General features: G+C 45.3%; 3 protein-coding genes across 9 annotated transcripts in view; 2 read left to right on the forward strand and 1 right to left on the reverse strand.

Annotated features, from left to right (window-relative positions):
- On the reverse strand, positions 1-5113 carry LOC149365413 (target of EGR1 protein 1-like). 5 transcript variants are annotated; one of them, XM_089542439.1, is made up of 8 exons: positions 4781-5113; positions 4173-4213; positions 3977-4093; positions 3638-3785; positions 3207-3240; positions 2975-3090; positions 1647-1800; positions 1-886 (listed from the first exon to the last, which is right to left on the reverse strand). In XM_089542439.1, the coding sequence occupies exons 2-8, from the start codon at positions 4177-4179 to the stop codon at positions 365-367; spliced, it is 1098 nt and encodes a 365-aa protein (XP_089398565.1). In that variant the 5' UTR covers positions 4180-4213; positions 4781-5113; the 3' UTR covers positions 1-364. The 5 variants fall into 5 exon arrangements, with proteins under 5 accessions (XP_089398565.1, XP_089398560.1, XP_089398557.1 ...); XM_089542434.1 differs by lacking the exon at positions 4781-5113 and adding an exon at positions 4322-4430; XM_089542431.1 differs by having other exon boundaries at positions 2975-3240; positions 4781-5105.
- On the forward strand, positions 4963-11520 carry LOC149365414 (sphingomyelin synthase-related protein 1-like). Of its 3 annotated transcripts, XM_089542454.1 has the most exons (3): positions 4963-6387; positions 7017-7074; positions 11506-11520. In XM_089542454.1, the coding sequence occupies exons 1-2, from the start codon at positions 5110-5112 to the stop codon at positions 7020-7022; spliced, it is 1284 nt and encodes a 427-aa protein (XP_089398580.1). In that variant the 5' UTR covers positions 4963-5109; the 3' UTR covers positions 7023-7074; positions 11506-11520. The 3 variants fall into 3 exon arrangements, with proteins under 3 accessions (XP_089398580.1, XP_089398572.1, XP_089398585.1); XM_089542446.1 differs by lacking the exon at positions 11506-11520 and having other exon boundaries at positions 4963-6481; positions 7017-8908; XM_089542459.1 differs by lacking the exon at positions 11506-11520 and having other exon boundaries at positions 4963-6372; positions 7017-8908.
- The window catches only part of LOC149365415 (prolyl 3-hydroxylase 1-like), a 27101-nt gene continuing 19147 nt past the window's right edge, over positions 9344-17297 (forward strand). Inside the window, exons 1-4 of the mRNA XM_089542407.1 lie at positions 9344-11631; positions 12573-12725; positions 14980-15154; positions 16981-17106. Coding sequence (XP_089398533.1) covers positions 11200-11631; positions 12573-12725; positions 14980-15154; positions 16981-17106 — 886 coding nt within the window. The 5' untranslated portion in view covers positions 9344-11199. The remainder of the gene's footprint in view (positions 11632-12572; positions 12726-14979; positions 15155-16980; positions 17107-17297) is intronic.

Raw genomic sequence — 17297 nt, forward strand, 5'->3', positions numbered from 1 at the left:
TCTTTCTTCAAGCATTCACTTTTATTTACAAGCCAACTGCTCTCTGCTCTGACACACAGCTTGGCAACAGTAAAACAGAAAAGCTGTTGGTTACTTCACCAAACAATGTGTCTAAAACCTCAGAAGCTGACAGTGAAAAAAAAAAAAACTGCAAGTTGGAGGCTGCAGTTTTGCCACTGCATTTTTTCCAACAAAATGCGAAACACAATTGGTACATGTATGGGTCAAGATTATAGCCTGCTGTAAACAAGCAAACAAAAAAATTGCTCCACACAGGTGGCTCCTGTTAAGTATCTGCATTAACTTCTTGTTTAAAGCTCTCTACACACGTCAAACACAACAACAAAACAATACATATCTTGCGCTACTTATTTCCAAAAAGTGCCTTGAACTTTTCAATGTGCTTAGGACTATGCTTAGTGAAATTTGATGTCCTGATAAGCAGTGGAGTAGTCTTCCCGCTAAGACACAGCCTGTTGACTATTTCATCGAGGCCCAACTGCTCTGCGTCGAGATTACCCGAGGGGCGATGTTTTGAATATGATAGCACAAATGTTGCAAAGGCATAACCTGTCATGAACGCATCAAAGCCTGCCCTATGCAACCCCGTTGTGAATTTGCGACGCTCCCTATTCGAGGCCCCCTCAGGAGAGTCACCGTCATCCGCCGCCTCACCGTCGTCCGCCACCTCATCGTCATCATCGCCCTCATCAGCAACCGACAGGTCCCTCATTGAGTGCTCCGAGTCAGATGTGTTTGCACACTCTCCGTTTGAAGACACCTTCACTCGCTTATGCCTTCGACGTTTGGATGCCTGGGCGTCGAGAATGTCGTCGACATTGTGCGATGCACAACACTTGTCGCCCTTGCCGCACCAGCCATACCTCTGTAGAGCAGAAAAAAGGAGAACGATAAGTGCTCATTGGTTTTGCAGGAAAAAAAAATGCGTGTGGAGACGGCACTGACAGGGATGTGACGATCTTGAAAACCACAAGTTCACCTCCAATACGAGTAGTAGGTGAATGAAATGCTTCCTTGGATTGGGTTGGTTGTTGTGTTACACCCTTAGTAAAGGCAATGACTCTAGTACTAGATAAGCACCATACATACAATGCCGATAGGCTGTATGTATGCCATCAATGCCATTCATACAACCCAACTTTCTTTTCATGAAAGGGCAGGGGCCTATTCTTGTGCTTCGCTGTAGTTATTATATTTCACGCCTCAAAGCATGCAGAACACTACCGTTACACATTTCACAAACTAAAAACATGAGCATGTCTACAGCCATCATCATCAACGAAATTTACGGAATGGCTGCAATGGGAAATTACTGAAATTTTTGTGATTGAAAACACTATTCACAAAAGAAAGAGTAAATAAAGTAGTTCTGTATGAGAAGCCTATTACAGCTTGTGGAGCAATATAACTCATGCTTTGGACTAATGCTGCTCTTGGTTTGAGTCACTGACCAGTTTGATCTCGCTCTACCATCCCGGTCAACTGCGAACCAGGATGATTATCTTTTTTCTTTGCAAGTGCAAATATTTTAGAAGACTGCATAGTTTGGATAAGGAAAGTCGGGGAGTTCTGTTTTTTGTTCTGACATTTTTGTCTTGTGCAAAAGAAGCAAGTGCTGAACTTACGGCAAAGTTCTTGCATATATCCGGAGCAACCTTTGCTGGCTCCTCCCTCAGGGCGCAGTTTCCGTGGTCAATAGAGTACTCCTGGTTATACTGGAGAAACTGGACGCTTATGAACTGCCTTCCCTGTGCCTCCTTGGAAGCATTCTCTCGTTGCCTGGACAGGGAAAGGCCAGGTAGTGTGGGCTTGCAACCATCTAAACTAGGGCTATTGAAACTTTGAGTCAAGTTGCACCAACATGCATGTTTGTGTTAATTCAGGGTGGCACCTGTCAAATATTTAAAGCTGATGCCATGCAAAAGATGTTAAAACTTGCAGACTTTCATTTGCGATTCGTTCTTAATGTGCGATTAGTTTTAGTAGTGAGACTGACGTGATTAACAATATGCTTTTTATGGCTCTCCTATGATGTAGTGCTCCCAGTGGCATTGAGGATGGGGTCAGAGCCATCACTAACCCGCCCACTACCAGCATTTAGGGGCAGGAGCCAGGCTACCATGGCAATGGTACCAGCCATAGATTTGGCAAGTGGAGCGATACTTCTACAGGGGCAAATTCGGGGGAAATGAAAGAGAATATTTAAGCTGAGAAAAATGGGCAAAGCTGAATATCACAAAGGTATTTCTGTTGCTCTTCTGGAAAAAATTTAATGAATAATCACTCATAAGGTGTGACACATTCTCTAATTTGTTTCGAGTGATAACAAGGTGGTGGTTCAGGGCTCTTTTAGAGGGGTCATCAAATTTTTGGTTCCATTTTCAAAATTCGAATGCTGCATAAGAAATTGGAATACATGAATCACCATATAAACTTTGCCTGTGCCCAATAAATAATTGATAATTGAATTCCTTCTCTCATTCTGTTACGGTTTCAACAGCTGAACAGTGGCTATGATATCCAAGTGGAGTTCAGACAACATGATTCATGAACTGCAATATAATCACTGCTTTATTGCTTTCATTCATGTCAACCCTTGTGCTAGCCAGCTCCAACAGCTTGAATGATAATGAACAAACTTGAAACTTTAATATCACAGGCTTTTTATACCTCTTGTGACTTCAATTCCAAGTTGGCATCACAGCCACCATTCGCCTGTTGTAACCAAAACAGCACGAGGGAAGAAGTTCAGTTATAAATTAGTTACCAGGTGTAGGCAAACTACATGTGGCATGTTATGTTTAATAATATCTTGCACATCATTGAAACAACACTCAAGCAAAATTTGGTGTGTCTACCCCTTTAAGGTTGAGTAATGCAAGTGATTACTTTTCACGTAAGCACCATTGCATCACCTCTCACCTTTCACGTAAAGTGAAAAATAAACTATTACCTATTGCGAAAGACATACTCCAGGTATGATGCTGGCAGTGAGGCTTTGGTTTCCGCAATGAACTTGGTGTCGTACACATGACTGGGAAACAATTCACTCAAGTCAGCCAGGAATGTCTGCAGAGACGGAGGCAGTGCCAAGTAGAAGCTATGGTACAGGAACACTGTGTCCATGAAGCCATTATGGAAGACAATGGGCTTCCGATGCACCACCAGCAAGGAGAACAGCTTACGAAGAGAGTACGCCTTGTCCTCCGACTGGTTTGGCTGCAGCAGGAACAACAATACGCACGCCCATGTGACATGAACCCCCCCACCATGATAAACATATTCGAGTTATTCACTGTCTGATGCATTGATACTGCTGAAAAAATAAATAACACAGACAGCAGATATATTGTCTTTAACACTACTACTAGCAAATATCGTCAAACTTCAATCTCTTTGAACATCTATTTTTTCTTCCCATTGCTAGATATTTGAATTGAAAACGATGCTCTATTTGCTTGAATCTGGGTTGCTTTTATAGTAAGCATACATGTGCTTTGTTTTTTTCTATACTGACTCGTCAGGTGACCACAATGCATACTTAAAAGGCGCTCTTTTCTCAACAAACTGCGTTGTAAAGTTTATCAAGGTGCGAATCAAACGAACGCTCAATTACCCTATCGTGTCCTCTACGGTAGGGAACCCCAAGAGCATACTGTCTGTTGAAGTCGAAACCGTGGCTGATGAGAAACTGCAGTGATGATGGTTCCACAATGTAGTTGTCTTGGCATAGTACGAGTATGTTGAACGTCTGAACGGTGAACCTGGAGAGGGCAAGCGATGTGAACAGCATTTATAAACCTCCACTAAACGAGATTGTCAACCAAATTTTGCGTTTTATCGCGTCAGTATCAAGTTTGGTCAAAGGATGCTTTAGCAGAACTAGATTAATTTCAGAGCGATAATCTGGCTCGTCCACTGCTTCAGACATTTCCGAACGAACTGTTGATCTTACATGAGTGGGCCCGTTTCAGCCGACCTAGCATCTTGGCGAAAACACGAAAGTCCCATCGATATGATTGCTCTCGTGTCAGCGACGCGGGCCATGGCCGTGTATCGATCTTCCACAGACCTGTGCGAAGAAAATAATGCAGCGTGTTCTGACAGCAAAGAGATAACAGTTACGGGTGTTGCTTTCACAATGAGCTCACTTGGCATTGATTTCTTTCCTGTTTCCAATACCGCTGAGTTCCTGGGAAGACGACAGATCAGTTAGCAGTTTAGCAGATACCGACAGTTCACACCAGTTTGAAGGGTAAAATAAAGAAATGTAGAGCGAAACGGACGCATATCCTCTTACCAGATCTATGGCTACAAACAGAGAAGTCTTCACAGCAAGGACTAAAGAAGGCCATACTTCGGCGATGTTGTCTTTTGTAACGTCCACAACAGGAACGCTCTTTAGCTCACTCATCGTAAATCCCGCGCTAACCGCTCGAAATCTTACAAATGCCGATGTTACCGGATAGGCGTTCGTTCACTGTCTTGAAGAACGACAGCGTTCATGCCTGGTTAACCGTTTTCAAGACGCGAAAAGACAGTGCTCCAAACTTTTTCACAAAAGTTTTGGGCTCAAATAGCGCGTTCGCCAGTCGAAGACCGCCTGACAGGATGCAATCGGATCCGACGGTATGCCGACAGACAGAGGCAGACAGAGCGCGCCAAAGCAGCTGAAGCGTACTGCGTGGTAGTCTCGTATCTCATTTCCGATCGGTTACTCGTTCACGTAAAACTCCCAAGGCTCCGTAAGAAATCGTACCTTGCCCACTTTATTTATGATGACGCCATCGGCACGCTTTGGCCCGGACGCTCTACTTTCCGGCGACGACCCCGTTTATTTTTGTTGCTACGCATGTCTCTCTCCCTAATGCCCTTCGGCTCACTTCCGCTTCGTACCACGCACCGCCGCTTGGAGTTTCCGAGGCGTGCGTCGAGCCTGGCGAGCTCCCTGCATCGCAGGTGAAGCGGAGCATCAAGTCGTGCGATGTGTCGCCGACGGTCAGGAGTCGTCTCCTCCGCTCCGGTCCAGGGCTTGCCTTCGCCGCTCTAGAATCGACGACGACAGCGCGCGAGCGACAAGTCGCGGTGATGGCGGACAAGCCAGTGGAGGAGTGGACGGTAGGCGACGTCGGCGAATGGCTGCACGCCGTCGGTTTGGGCAAGTACGAAGCGACTTTCGGCGAGCACCTGATTGACGGGCGCGCTCTGCTGACTATCTCGGAGTCAGACCTGCGGAAGCCTCCTCTCGAGATCAGGCTTCTGGGGGACATCAAGAACCTCATGATCTGTATCCGAGAGCTGCAATGGCAGAACGTGGCCGCTGTCAGGCAGTTGCTCGGCCCCGGCGACCTGGTGCCCTCGACGACTGGCGCGCAGGGTATGAGCCGTCGAAATTCGACGCGCAAGAGGCGCGGTTCATCGGACGGCACGGCGCCGTCGCCCGACATTTCTTTCGAGTACGACGACGACTACAACACCGACGACGGCTACTCCGTCGGAACGGCCGCCGCCTCTTCCGCTCCGTGCAAGCAGCGGCGCTTCAAGCCCGAGATCTGGAAGACCGTGGTGGGCATGCTCTATTTCCTCGCCGTCACCTGGATCACCGCTATCGTGATGGTCATTGTGCACGACCGCGTGCCCGATATGCAGACGTACCCGCCGCTTCCCGACATATTCCTCGATAACGTGCCGCACATTCCCTGGGCCTTCGCCATGTGCGAGTTCACGGGCCTCGTCCTGTTCATCGTGTGGGTCAGCATTCTCATCTGTCACCGGCACCGCTTCATCCTGCTCCGCCGCATGTTCTCGCTGTTCGGCTCCGTGTTTCTGCTGCGCTGCATCACAATGCTCATCACCTCACTCTCGGTGCCCGGAAAGCACCTCCAGTGCAAGGCGCGCCACACGGGCGACTTCTCCGAGAAGCTGAGCCAGGCCTTCGTCATCTGGCAGGGAGGCGGCATGCTCATCCAAGGCGTGCGCACCTGCGGCGACTACATGTTCAGTGGCCACACGACGGTGCTGACGCTCCTCAACTTCTTCATCACCGAGTACACGCCGCGCTCCTACTACTTCCTGCACACCACCTCCTGGGTGCTCAACCTGTTTGGAATCTTCTTCATCCTGTCGGCGCACGAACACTACTCCATAGACGTGTTCATCGCCTTCTACATTTCCACCAGGCTGTTCCTCTACTATCACACGCTCGCAAACAACAGGGCACTGATGCAGATGGACAGCAAGCGGACACGAATCTGGTTCCCGCTATTCTACTTTTTCGAGTCCGGAGTGGACGGCATTGTACCCAACGAGTACGACACACCCTTCGCCTGGATCAAGTGGTTCAAGCGCAAGGCATCTAACATTGTTGTTAAGCTCAAATTCACTAAGACCTTGTAGCAGCGTAGTGGCAATGCGGGGGAACTCAAACCGTACTAGAATTCAGCTAACCCTATCACCACTGGTATTTCCTTTTGCAATTTCTCACTACAGATCCAAGGCACTGCCTTGAGAATTTTGTCGGGCAAGCCTTAACTGATATTGTCTGCAGCAAGAGATTGGAATGCTTAATCAAGCAGCACCACCTGCAGCAAGATTCCACTGCCCTTGGCACATTTCACTGTGTCAGCATATTTTGCTATAGCCTTCCAAGAATACAAATTCATGCACTGTGAAACGGTTCTTTTGCAACCCATGTTCGCTCTGAAACGATTTAAAGCATCGGTCTAACAGCTACATGCAACTGGTGCATTCTCTCGGCAGCACTGTCCACCATGCCATCAATCCATGCTGCAGCACTGCGGGGCAAAATTTTCTTGCACTCTTGAATGTTTTATTTGGATGCATGCAATGTGACAGATCTGGAGCGAAACACTCAACTTTCAGCCAGACAGCGCAGTTTGTGTGTCCTGTCTCTGTGTTGTCAAGTGTAGAAAGTAGTATAACTGTACCCTGGCTCTAAGTTTGATCTGTGTGTCTTTTTTTTTTTTTCTGGTTAGACCTGAGCTGGCCATTGTAAACCTTCAAGGGGGTCTACCAGGGAGCACCGTTTTGAAGGTACATTCATAAGCCCCTATAACTAAGATATCTCCTGTACTGTCTTCTGCATGACCTATCCAACGCATCTGTTCTGTGCAGTGAGTTTGCTCTATGTTTCTGGCTATTATGTGACATGCCCGGTGATTCGTTACTGCTGCCAGTGGCTGCATGGCATGAACCTCATGTTTAAATTTGCATCAATCGTATAAATTCCCGTTTACTGTGAGTTGCTCACCTGATGACCGATCAGGCTTCCCGGTTGATCAGACACTTGTACAAGTGTTGGATACTGCCTCACTATTTTAGGTGTTTGAAGCAGACTTGATAGATCCTTACTGTCAACATACATGTACTGTTTGAATGTGCCTGTGCGTCAAGCATTGATACATAGGTGGTGTGGTCATCATTTGAGACAGGCAGGTGTCAGTCTTTCTCACTCTAGCAGAGAAATAAGAAGAGCATTTACTCATGTCAAGACAAGGTCACCTGCTCATTGTATCTGTTAGGAGTTAAGGGCATAAGAAAACCGTTATATCTTCTTGGATTTTTTTATTGCTATTCTCGGAAGCGTAAAACACACTGTGAGGAGTATGCAGATTGTTTATCTTTCATGCAGCACTAAGATGGTCTAGCCTAACTGCATGCCACAGTTTTTGCAGTGTGCTTTTATTGAGTTAGTGCAAGAATATGGGGTTTCATGCAGCCTGGTTAAACATTCTATTAAGCCTGGCTTCATTGACCGTCGTTTCAGGAGGTAACTCCTTGGGAGGACAAATGTCTTCCTCATACGACCTGAATTTACTTGTAGCCTTTCTGTGATCAAGAAACCAGCATGTGAATTTATATCGGTCGACCTAGTTTTTATTGTTCAAAAGTGATGCTGACTGGGTGAATTTTCAAGAGCCTTGTCTTCCGTAACATCCGATTCAGGCGTGGATCAAATGTTTGCTGCCATGTGCCTTCTCTTGACCCAGCACTCTTTCCCTTTGTTCTCATTCCATGCTGCTCGCAACATTTGTTCTCCTTCTGCTCCAACAAAAGGCGCAACCACTTAATAGCAGTTCAAGCTGTGTTTACAATATTCGAGTTAAACAGTTCCTCCTCCTCTCTCATGCCCACCACAGAGATGTGTTACAACGCCATCTTTCTGTAACTGTGTCTTCGAGAATGTAATCGCTGACAGGGGTGATTTTATTTCCATTTTGCGATGGTGTTGCAAGATGGGCTATTCTGCCAAGAGTAGAATTGTTCTCTGTTCCTTTGTGTGCATGCGTTGAGTGTAATTAATCCTATTCAATTGCGGTAAATGTGACACATAGGCAGTTGAGCCAAATGTGCGATTGAAAGTGCTCGTGCAGCAATTATGGTGGCCACAGTTATTCCAAGAGGGAGTTTACAGATTTTGGTGTCTCCTATGTTGAGACTGAAATTCTGCAGATGCTCGCTCGTTTTTGTGTCATGTTGCTGCAGCGGCCTACCTCTAGAGACTCAGTACACGTATAGTTTATAGATTGTCAAAGAGTGATACACTATAATGATCACTGTGATATCTGTTGAGGGTATTAATATGACTATATCTTTGTTTTATTTTTATTCCCTGTGTCTTTTGTGAACTGACCTGAAAGGTGGCGTGTGTAAATTTTGATGAGGTGCTTGTCACTGAAAGCCCAAAGTAGGAAACCGCAAGCTACAAATTCCACAAGCCACATGCTCTGAATTCCAAGCTTGTTTGGCCTATGCAACGATTGTTATTATGTTATGTAAAGTGTTACATGTAACTTGTGTTAAGCTTTCTTTATTTATGTAAAGACTGGTGAATAAGTTATTCAATAAACTAAGTTTATGCAATAAAGTCATTTTCTTTGCCAATTATTAGGTTAGTATAAATTTGGTTTCAACAAGTTAAGTTATGAAGGAAACTCAACATTATCAGTCTGTATAGACACTTCATCCCTGAGGGAAGGGATGAAGGGAGCGAAAAGGGGGGGGGGGGGGGGGGAATCTCTTTAATCCCAAAGTAACACCTGAGACATCAGGTGAAATGCTATTTTCAAGACTTTATGAAGGGCAGTTAATATTTGTGCTACAATTGATATGTAGAAGTTATTGTCATCTTGTTTGGTTTCGATTATACCACCACAGTTTAACATCTGCTGACGGTAAACATTGCCATAATGGTCAGATCCATAGGTCTGCAAACTCACTCGACTCACCCAGGCTCACTCATGCTCATTTCAGATCATGATCTTTGTCGTGAGTCCGGACTCACATTCAGATCATTATCTGAGTTGTGAGTCCAGACTCACGTTCAGATCATGATCTGAGTCGTGAGTTCGGACTCGCATTCAGGTCATGATCTGAGTCGAGGTGAGTTCGGACTCACATTCAGATCTTGATCTGAGTCTTGGGGAGTCCGGGCTCACATTCAGATCTTGATCTGAATCTCACATTCAAATTATGATCTGAATCGTAGTGAGTCCGGGCTCACATTCAGATCACTATCTGAGTCGAGGTTAGTCAGGGCTCACATTCAAATCATGGTCCGAGTCCTGGTGATTCTGGGCTCACATTCATATTATGATGAATCGTGGTCAGTCCGGTCGAGTTTCCTGTGCGTTCGTTATACTTATGCACTTAAATGAGCCCAGATGAGTTGTGAGTCGAAATGAGTGAGCCCAGATGAGTCATGAGCCAAAATGAGTGAGTCCACATAAGTCATGGGTTGAAATGAGTGAGTGAGCCTAGATGAGTCGTGAGTCGTTATGAGTTGTTGACCTCTTATGGCTAGTGAGTTTGAGTGAGCCCAAGTGAGTTGTAATTGTGAGTTCATGACTTCGAATGAGCCCAGGCCTCTGTGACTGTCAGTCTGACTGAGCCCGTAGGTTGACCAAAGTTTTGTGAGTGAGCACTTGTGATTTTGCCGAGGTATGGTCATTTCTGATTAAAATTTATGCAGTTCTTTGTGGTTTAATTCTGTGTGGTTTAATGTTCTGTTGCTAAGCTAACCTATTTGTAATTTCAGTTCCATTGTCAGCATTTATGAAAGTACAGAGTTACGATTAATTGACTGCTTAGAGGCATGAAGCGCCTGCTCTTGAGCAAGAGTCTGCTCATATGGCTGCTGCATGAAAGTCTAGAGTTTGCCTGTTTAAAATGTCACAAGATCGGGGATCCAGGAACATCAATAACTGAAAAAATATAGCAATTGCTACGTGAAGGAAGCAAATGAAGTCAGCTCAGATTTGGAGGGCTGCTGCAGGAGAAAAAGATAGTTTGTGAAATTTAAATGTCGGAAAACAATGTGTGATTCTTGATAACTGAAGAAAAAATGGCAGTTGCTATGTTGACGAAGGAAGTACAATTGGGCATAAATTAGGGCATTCATTTACAAAGGCTTGCTTGCACCTATAGGATTGTGGTTGCTTAAGTCATCTTTTGACTGTTAGCAGTGAATGTGGTTCTGAGACAAGGAAGCATTTAAGTTTGTCATTCGCATTGAAGGTCGTGCGTTGCACAGCACTTTGAGGCACAAATTTAGGCCACTTGGCAATTTATGCCTTGGAGCTGTGTGCAAAATAAAATAAATACTAATGGCGCTGAGCACGCGACGACAGACAGATATAGGTTCTAGTCGCAGCCGCTTGCTTGGTGAAAAACAAAGGAGAGTTAGTTTTTATTTTAGCTCTCCCGGACACCTCGCAGCCGCGTTCCCGGAGAAACAAACGACCTTGCCCTTGCCGAAAGCTTTTTCTTGGCGAACGTTCAAGGGGCGAGTCGGGTTGCCCATGATTCAGGGTGCGGTCGGCCGGGCTACTCGGACGTCGTTGCGCAGGATCTTTCCACATAGGCCGCGCCGAAAATCTAATCAAGCGCACAGCATCAAGATCATCCGAGTAGCACCTAGCCGCATACGGGTCTCTATCTACGGCCGTAGCGTTGCGAGAGATTTCTGGGGCGCCCTTGTAGCAGACGACGTCCGCCTCCCTCTCGCGTAGCAGACGACGCGCATCCCGTCGGACAAGTGTCGCCCCCCTAGCCTTGCTCCGCCCGTTGCCTTCCCGTGCGGGCAAAATTGGTCGATAATCTCGTTTGATTTCGGCCTGCTCGGCTTGTTTCGTGCTGCTCCCTCGACATGTCCGCGCCATGCGAGTTGTGAGACCGGTGTTTCTTTGCTTCGTGGTCGTCGTCGCGGCTTTTGAAGTCCGTGCTGTGTCGGCCGATGCCGCGAGCGGCGACGATGGAATCGCCGACTACGAGAGCCTCTACCTTTCGGCCGTGGAGTCCTACCTGAGAGGTAACTGGGCGCAATGCGTTTCGCGCCTGAAGAACGCTCTTGCGGCGTACAGGACGCACGTCGGTGTTGTGGTGGGCTGTCGGACAAAGTGCCGAGCGGGCGGCAAGACCGACGGCGAGTGTGCGACGTCGTCGAGTGCCTTCTACATTGCGCAGGCAGCTGAAGCACACTGCCTACGCCAGTGCGCGGGACCCTGGGATAGGGTTTCCATCACGGAAGCGACGATCCGGGATTTCAGGGAGCGTCTGCCGTACCACTATCTCCAGAAGTGCTACTTCGAGGTATGCTAGCTCTGTGTACATGATCCATCGCGTCATAGCGGCTTCCGTCATTACGATGTTTAGCGAATATTCTTACCTTGTATATGGCTCGTACGGTGTTCTTAATGTAATTATTTTAAAAGTGAGCTTATATACGTCCTTTTTATCTATGAATTCTTTTCTTTTAGTACCACACTTAATTTATTGCACAATAATGATGTCACACTATTAACTGCCACATCCTTTTATACGGGTTGTGCCCCACCATTATAAAAGGGGAAACATCAACAAAGACAAACCACTCATGTTAAAGGTCGGTCTTCCGATCGAAATGTGGAGTCAAATAAATTTGTTTCCTTTAACGAAGCGTATACTTTGCTATATACTCCTTTAAGCAGTCAAGTACTTCATGCTCTCGCAACCTACATATATGTATATATATGTTTGATCGTATGAGCGTATGAGGTTTATCAGGTGATCATATGAGACAAACCCACTGAATAGACAAGACCGATGTGGTGTCTAGAAAAGGCACCCCACTCCTCCTATTTTCTCGGCTATATATATATACACACACCACATATCGTCTTGTCTATCAGTGGGTTTAATATATGTCTCATATGATCAACCTGTTTTACTATGCGTGAGCTTATGATATTTGAAAACAATTCTGGCACACCATAGCTTACTGCATGAAAAAAAATGGACCGCTATTTTCATCCTGGGCAACCCAGAAAATTAAAAAGGTAGCTGAAAGTGAATCAGAAGCTCATTGCCAAGATTGGCTACAGAAAATCTGTGTGCCTGTGTGGTTGACTCAGCCACAACTTCAGCAAATCAATTACTTTTAGTGAGACATACAGGACTAAGCTCTAGCTATGTGTACAGAGATCCTTGGCATGGTGTCTCTCACAGTGCCTCTACTTAGTAAAGGTTTTGTCATTATTTGTGCTTTTCTCCAGCTTGGCGATACTAAAGCAGCCGCAACTGCAGCCTACACTTTCCTCGAGAGCAATCCGGGTCACAGCCTCGTAGTCTTCCATCTCAGCCAGTACCTGGAAGAATCTGGCCTTAGTAATAAGGATGTTGCCTCCCTTGAAAACAATGAGTATCAGGTAGGTTTCTTTACCTCAGTGTACACCTCCCTTGCTCAAAAGTCTCCAGTCCACTGGGTTTGCCACTGAGGCATACGTTGGGCATTCACAGCACCCCTGATAATCCAAAGGCCCAGCGGAGAGATAGTACTTTGATTTGGGCTAGTTGGTTCATATCTTGAAAGTAGTTCGGACGGCTCGAAAACAACAAAGACAAAGGAGACACGAACACAACAGGACGGGCGCCAACTTGCAACTGAAGTTTATTGCACCAGACCCCTACATTTTATGCATCACCGCAGCCATATCTCGCAAGCCTATCACACAACAGAACGAAATTGTCATCAAAAGTCCTAACACCGGAAGTAGGCGCAACTATTACAGACAGATATGCGTTCTGCACTATACACATGATAACATTTTCCTTATTTTATAAGTCTCAAGATTAGAAGAGCGGACTTTTGATGACAATTTCATTCTGTTGTGTGATAGGCTTGCGAGATATGGCTGCGGTGATGCATAAAATGTAGGGGTCTGGTGCAATAAACTTCAGTTGCAAGTTGGCGCCCGTCCTGTTGTGTTCGTGTCTCCTTTGTCTTTGTTGTTTTCGCGCCGTCCGAACTACTTTAAAGGAGAGATAGTTCTCACGTGTCCTTCAGATCTCTGGTGATTCAGGGCTGCTCTAGGTTCCCGACTATGCATGCCTGTAATATATCTGCAGGTTACAGCCATGCATGCATCCAAAGGTAGTGCAATTCTTTCTCCTCATTTGGTTTCTTCTGCGGCCAGCATAACATCACGTATTATACTTAAATACAGTGTTTCTGCTGACACACTGGTACTGTTAGCAGCACCTGTCAATCTGCACATGCTGTTATCCAGTACGCATGGTTTATTAATAAAAATACAAAAAGAAAGGGAAAAAGTGTTGCCAGCTGCAGCACTTACTAATATGTTAAGCACCCGAGCTGCAGCCGACGGGAATTAAGAGATAGGAGAGGATAGTAAGGAGAAGTACAGAGGAAAGCATTGGCAAGAAAGAACAGGAGAGGGGTTTACGCACTATCCACAATATTCACAAAAATATAAAAAGACCAGTGAACAAGTTTGCGCCGCTCACGCTTGAGTGGCCAGACACTGTCCGAATTATAACGACGTGCGAGCCACCACAGCACATGTTTGCAACTTAGAAACATTATGCGTGGGCTCACTGCTGCTTTTTATTATCTAGTATTTGTTTCTACTGTGATCAACAGCGGATATTTGTCGTTATTTCAGTTACCAGTGCAGGTATCACGAATGCTATTAAGCAAATAGATACTGCTCCTAACTAGTCGTCAAAGAAAAGCGCTGTCTCACACTAAAAAAAGAAAGAATAACTTTTATTAGGAACCAAACCCTGTGCACACTGGAAAGTGAGTATCTGCAATTCACACTCTCCCTCTTTAAAGGTGCACTGAAGAGGAATCTGAACTTGTCTTTTTGCCGCGGGAACTCGATCTACACGTTCCTAGCATTCTTAGAAACTGCGACTTATTGCCCTGTGTGGCCGATTTCCCAAATTAAATCGAATTAACGGCCGGCTCCTGCCCTTTTTTTTTAATTCTGCCTCGTACGGTGGGCGGAGTCGATCAACGCGTGGAGTGCCTTTCACCCAGTCCCGTGGCGGCTTGCCGCTCTGCCATCGGCGGAGTAATACGTAGTAGTCCGTAGTAGCAAATAGTCCGCGCGTATTTTTATTTCTGCGGGCTTATTTTGTGGCTATATTATCTGCGAATGAAACTATTTATTCACAGAAACCTAAAAAACAAAATAAAGCGAAAGCAAAGCCTCCACGGAGCTGGCTGAAAGGAACTTCGCGCGTTGGTCGACTCCGCCCATCGTACGAGGCAGAATTAAAAAAAAAGGGCGGCAGCCGGACGTTAATTCGATTTAATTAGGGAAATCGGCAATACAGGGCAATAAGTCGCAGTTTCGAAGAATGCTAGGAATGTGTAGATCGAGTTCCCGCGGCAAAAAGACAAGTTCAGAATCCTCTTCAGTGCACCTTTAAGTCTTTACCCCTTCCCCTCTTCTTTGTGGAGAGTAGCAGGCCAGAAATGTGCAACTCCAGCTGTCCTGTCCTCTCCCGCGCAATAATGGCTTCCTTCGGTCTGTTGGAAGAACGGCAGAACCAGCTGTAAATGGCGGCTGGCATTTTGATGTGACAGCTGGAAAGACTTTTAATGCTTCGCTGTTCGTTTTGTTGCTTTTCTCTACTCTTTGCCCCGTCTAGAACCTGTTTCAAAATGCCGCAAAGCTGTACACAGAGAAGAAATATGCTGAGTCATCTGTTATGATGGAACACGTCATCTCCAGCTACCTGAAAGCTGAAGAAGAATGTCGTGTACTGTGTGATGATTTCCTGCCCATTGCGTTTGTGACAAGGGAGTTCTCGGAAGTTGCTGCAGGTAAATATATATTGGCTGAGCATTGTGAACTGAGCTGAATATGTCATGCCAAAAAAAAAAAAATGTTTTTTGCTCGGTTAGACCGGGTAGTGCAATCCTTGTATCTCATAAGTTGATGTGCAGGAGTGTGAATGGAATAGTTTACAAAGAAAAAAATTTTATTTTGGCTGTTTTACTACCGAAGTGAATGATAATTGCTTCTAAAACCTGCATTTTATGGTTTTCATGGTAAAAAAAAAGTGCTTTTGAGGATGTTAAGCTAGAGTGTGTTATTTCATGAGCTATTTGTTTCACTTCTTGGTGTTGATTACAGACTGGTGCTCTGATGCAGAGTAATAAATAACTATTAAGGACCGCGTAGTATATTTTGTTGATATAGAATGGCTGAATAATGCAATATATGCTTTTTGGCTAGAAAGCTGCAAGTTTAGGATAGCTTTTAGCATTGGCTGTTATTAACAATAGTAACTGGCCATGATTACTGCTTTTAATTTTTCTGTGAACTTGCTATCCATTAAACACGCACTTGTGTGATATTTTTATTTGGTAATCACAAAGGTATTTTTATGTTGTAACTCTTTTAGCTGACAGCGCAAAAAATGCATTTACAAATAAGCTTCAGTTTTCCATTGTTTTTTTTCTGGCAACATGATCTAGTTAAGCACACACTGCATTTTTTTTATCATGAGGCTACATTGATAAATAGCTGTTTCAGAATTTTTAACCTTTGTCTACATCCACATCACCTTGTGCTTGATAATGCATAGAATAACACCCAACTTAGGCCTTGAGTCCACGTGCCAGCAAATCCCTACACAGAATATTACAGCTGCTCATATCAACAATGGATGACGTTATGTCAAAACTGTTGTTTTTTGATGGCTCTCTGAACAAGAGATGATGTCACAGCATGCACAAACTGGCAGATGTAAACATTTCAAGTGCATGAATCATTATGTATTTGTTCGAAGCCTGCCTCTCACAACACATACCGTATTTTCTGGTGTATAAGACGCACCCTTGTATAAGACGCACCCGCCATATATGCAAGCTGTCATTGAAAAAGTTCGTATATGAGATGTACCAGTGTATAAGACGCACCCCAGTTTACCCAGTTAAGCTAGTGAGGCTTAATAAACCCGCTTGCGCGACCATCGCGATATGCACCGTACCTGTGATAAATTCTTAAGCAACGCTAAGGGATTGAAAAAGGCAACACTCACGCCATACCCGCCCACGTTTTAGCAAAAAAGAAAGAAGAAACGAATGAGCTCCCCATGAATAATCTTGTCTTGGCTTGTCTTGACAATGGCGAGAACCGCGATTGTCGCCATCTTTTGGCATTTCTCATTACTTTAGCTTGGGGCCTCCAAAACGGCCTCACGTTTGTGCTCCCGAAGACGTCGTTTCTGCCGTTTCATGATAAAGTTCACCTAAAGAAAGTTGCGCACGGCGGTTCCGGTATTGAAGCATTAACTGTGTTACAACCGCGTTACTGGTAGTGATATTTTCTCGGAGAAAAAAGCTTGAGCATGAACCCGAGTAATCTCTGAACTCGGAAAAAAAACGAAAAATTCGCATATAAGACGCACCCTTGTATAGGACGCACCAGCAAGATTTTTGAAAAAAAGCCGCGTCTTATATACCGGAAAATACGGTACTACATTGTGAAAGCAGGTTGACGACAGAGCCACATTTGTTGTACGACGTGGGTTGGCTCATATCAAGGCCTCCTAATCCATACCTTCCTTTGCTTGATGCATGTCAGACCTCATCGCCAAACAAAGCTTCTTATTTTTGTGTTCATGTATGTTTTTGCTTGACAGGTCATCATCTGTCAACACTCAAGTGCAAAGAACAATGCCCTGTTCAGCTTTCGTATCTGAATGGAAAGCATCGGCCAAACTTCTTCGCTGGGCTTTACCACTACCTTCAGTTCTCGTACTATCACTGTAAGTCTTGCATGCATACTTGCAGCAGCAGTCCGCTTGCTTCAAGACATGTTTCCTCTCAAACTAAAGTGCATAGGTGTGCGCAGGGGTGCAAGGAGGACAGTTACCCCCCCCCCCCCCCCCCCCCCCCCCCAGTAGACATGGGGAAGGGGGTATAAATTTTGTCCTATATTGTTCCCTGCTACCAAGAA

Source organism: Amblyomma mixtum, chromosome 1, assembly GCF_055824585.1.
Source record: "Amblyomma mixtum isolate Tamu chromosome 1, ASM5582458v1, whole genome shotgun sequence".
Classification (NCBI taxonomy): Eukaryota; Metazoa; Arthropoda; class Arachnida; order Ixodida; family Ixodidae; genus Amblyomma; species Amblyomma mixtum.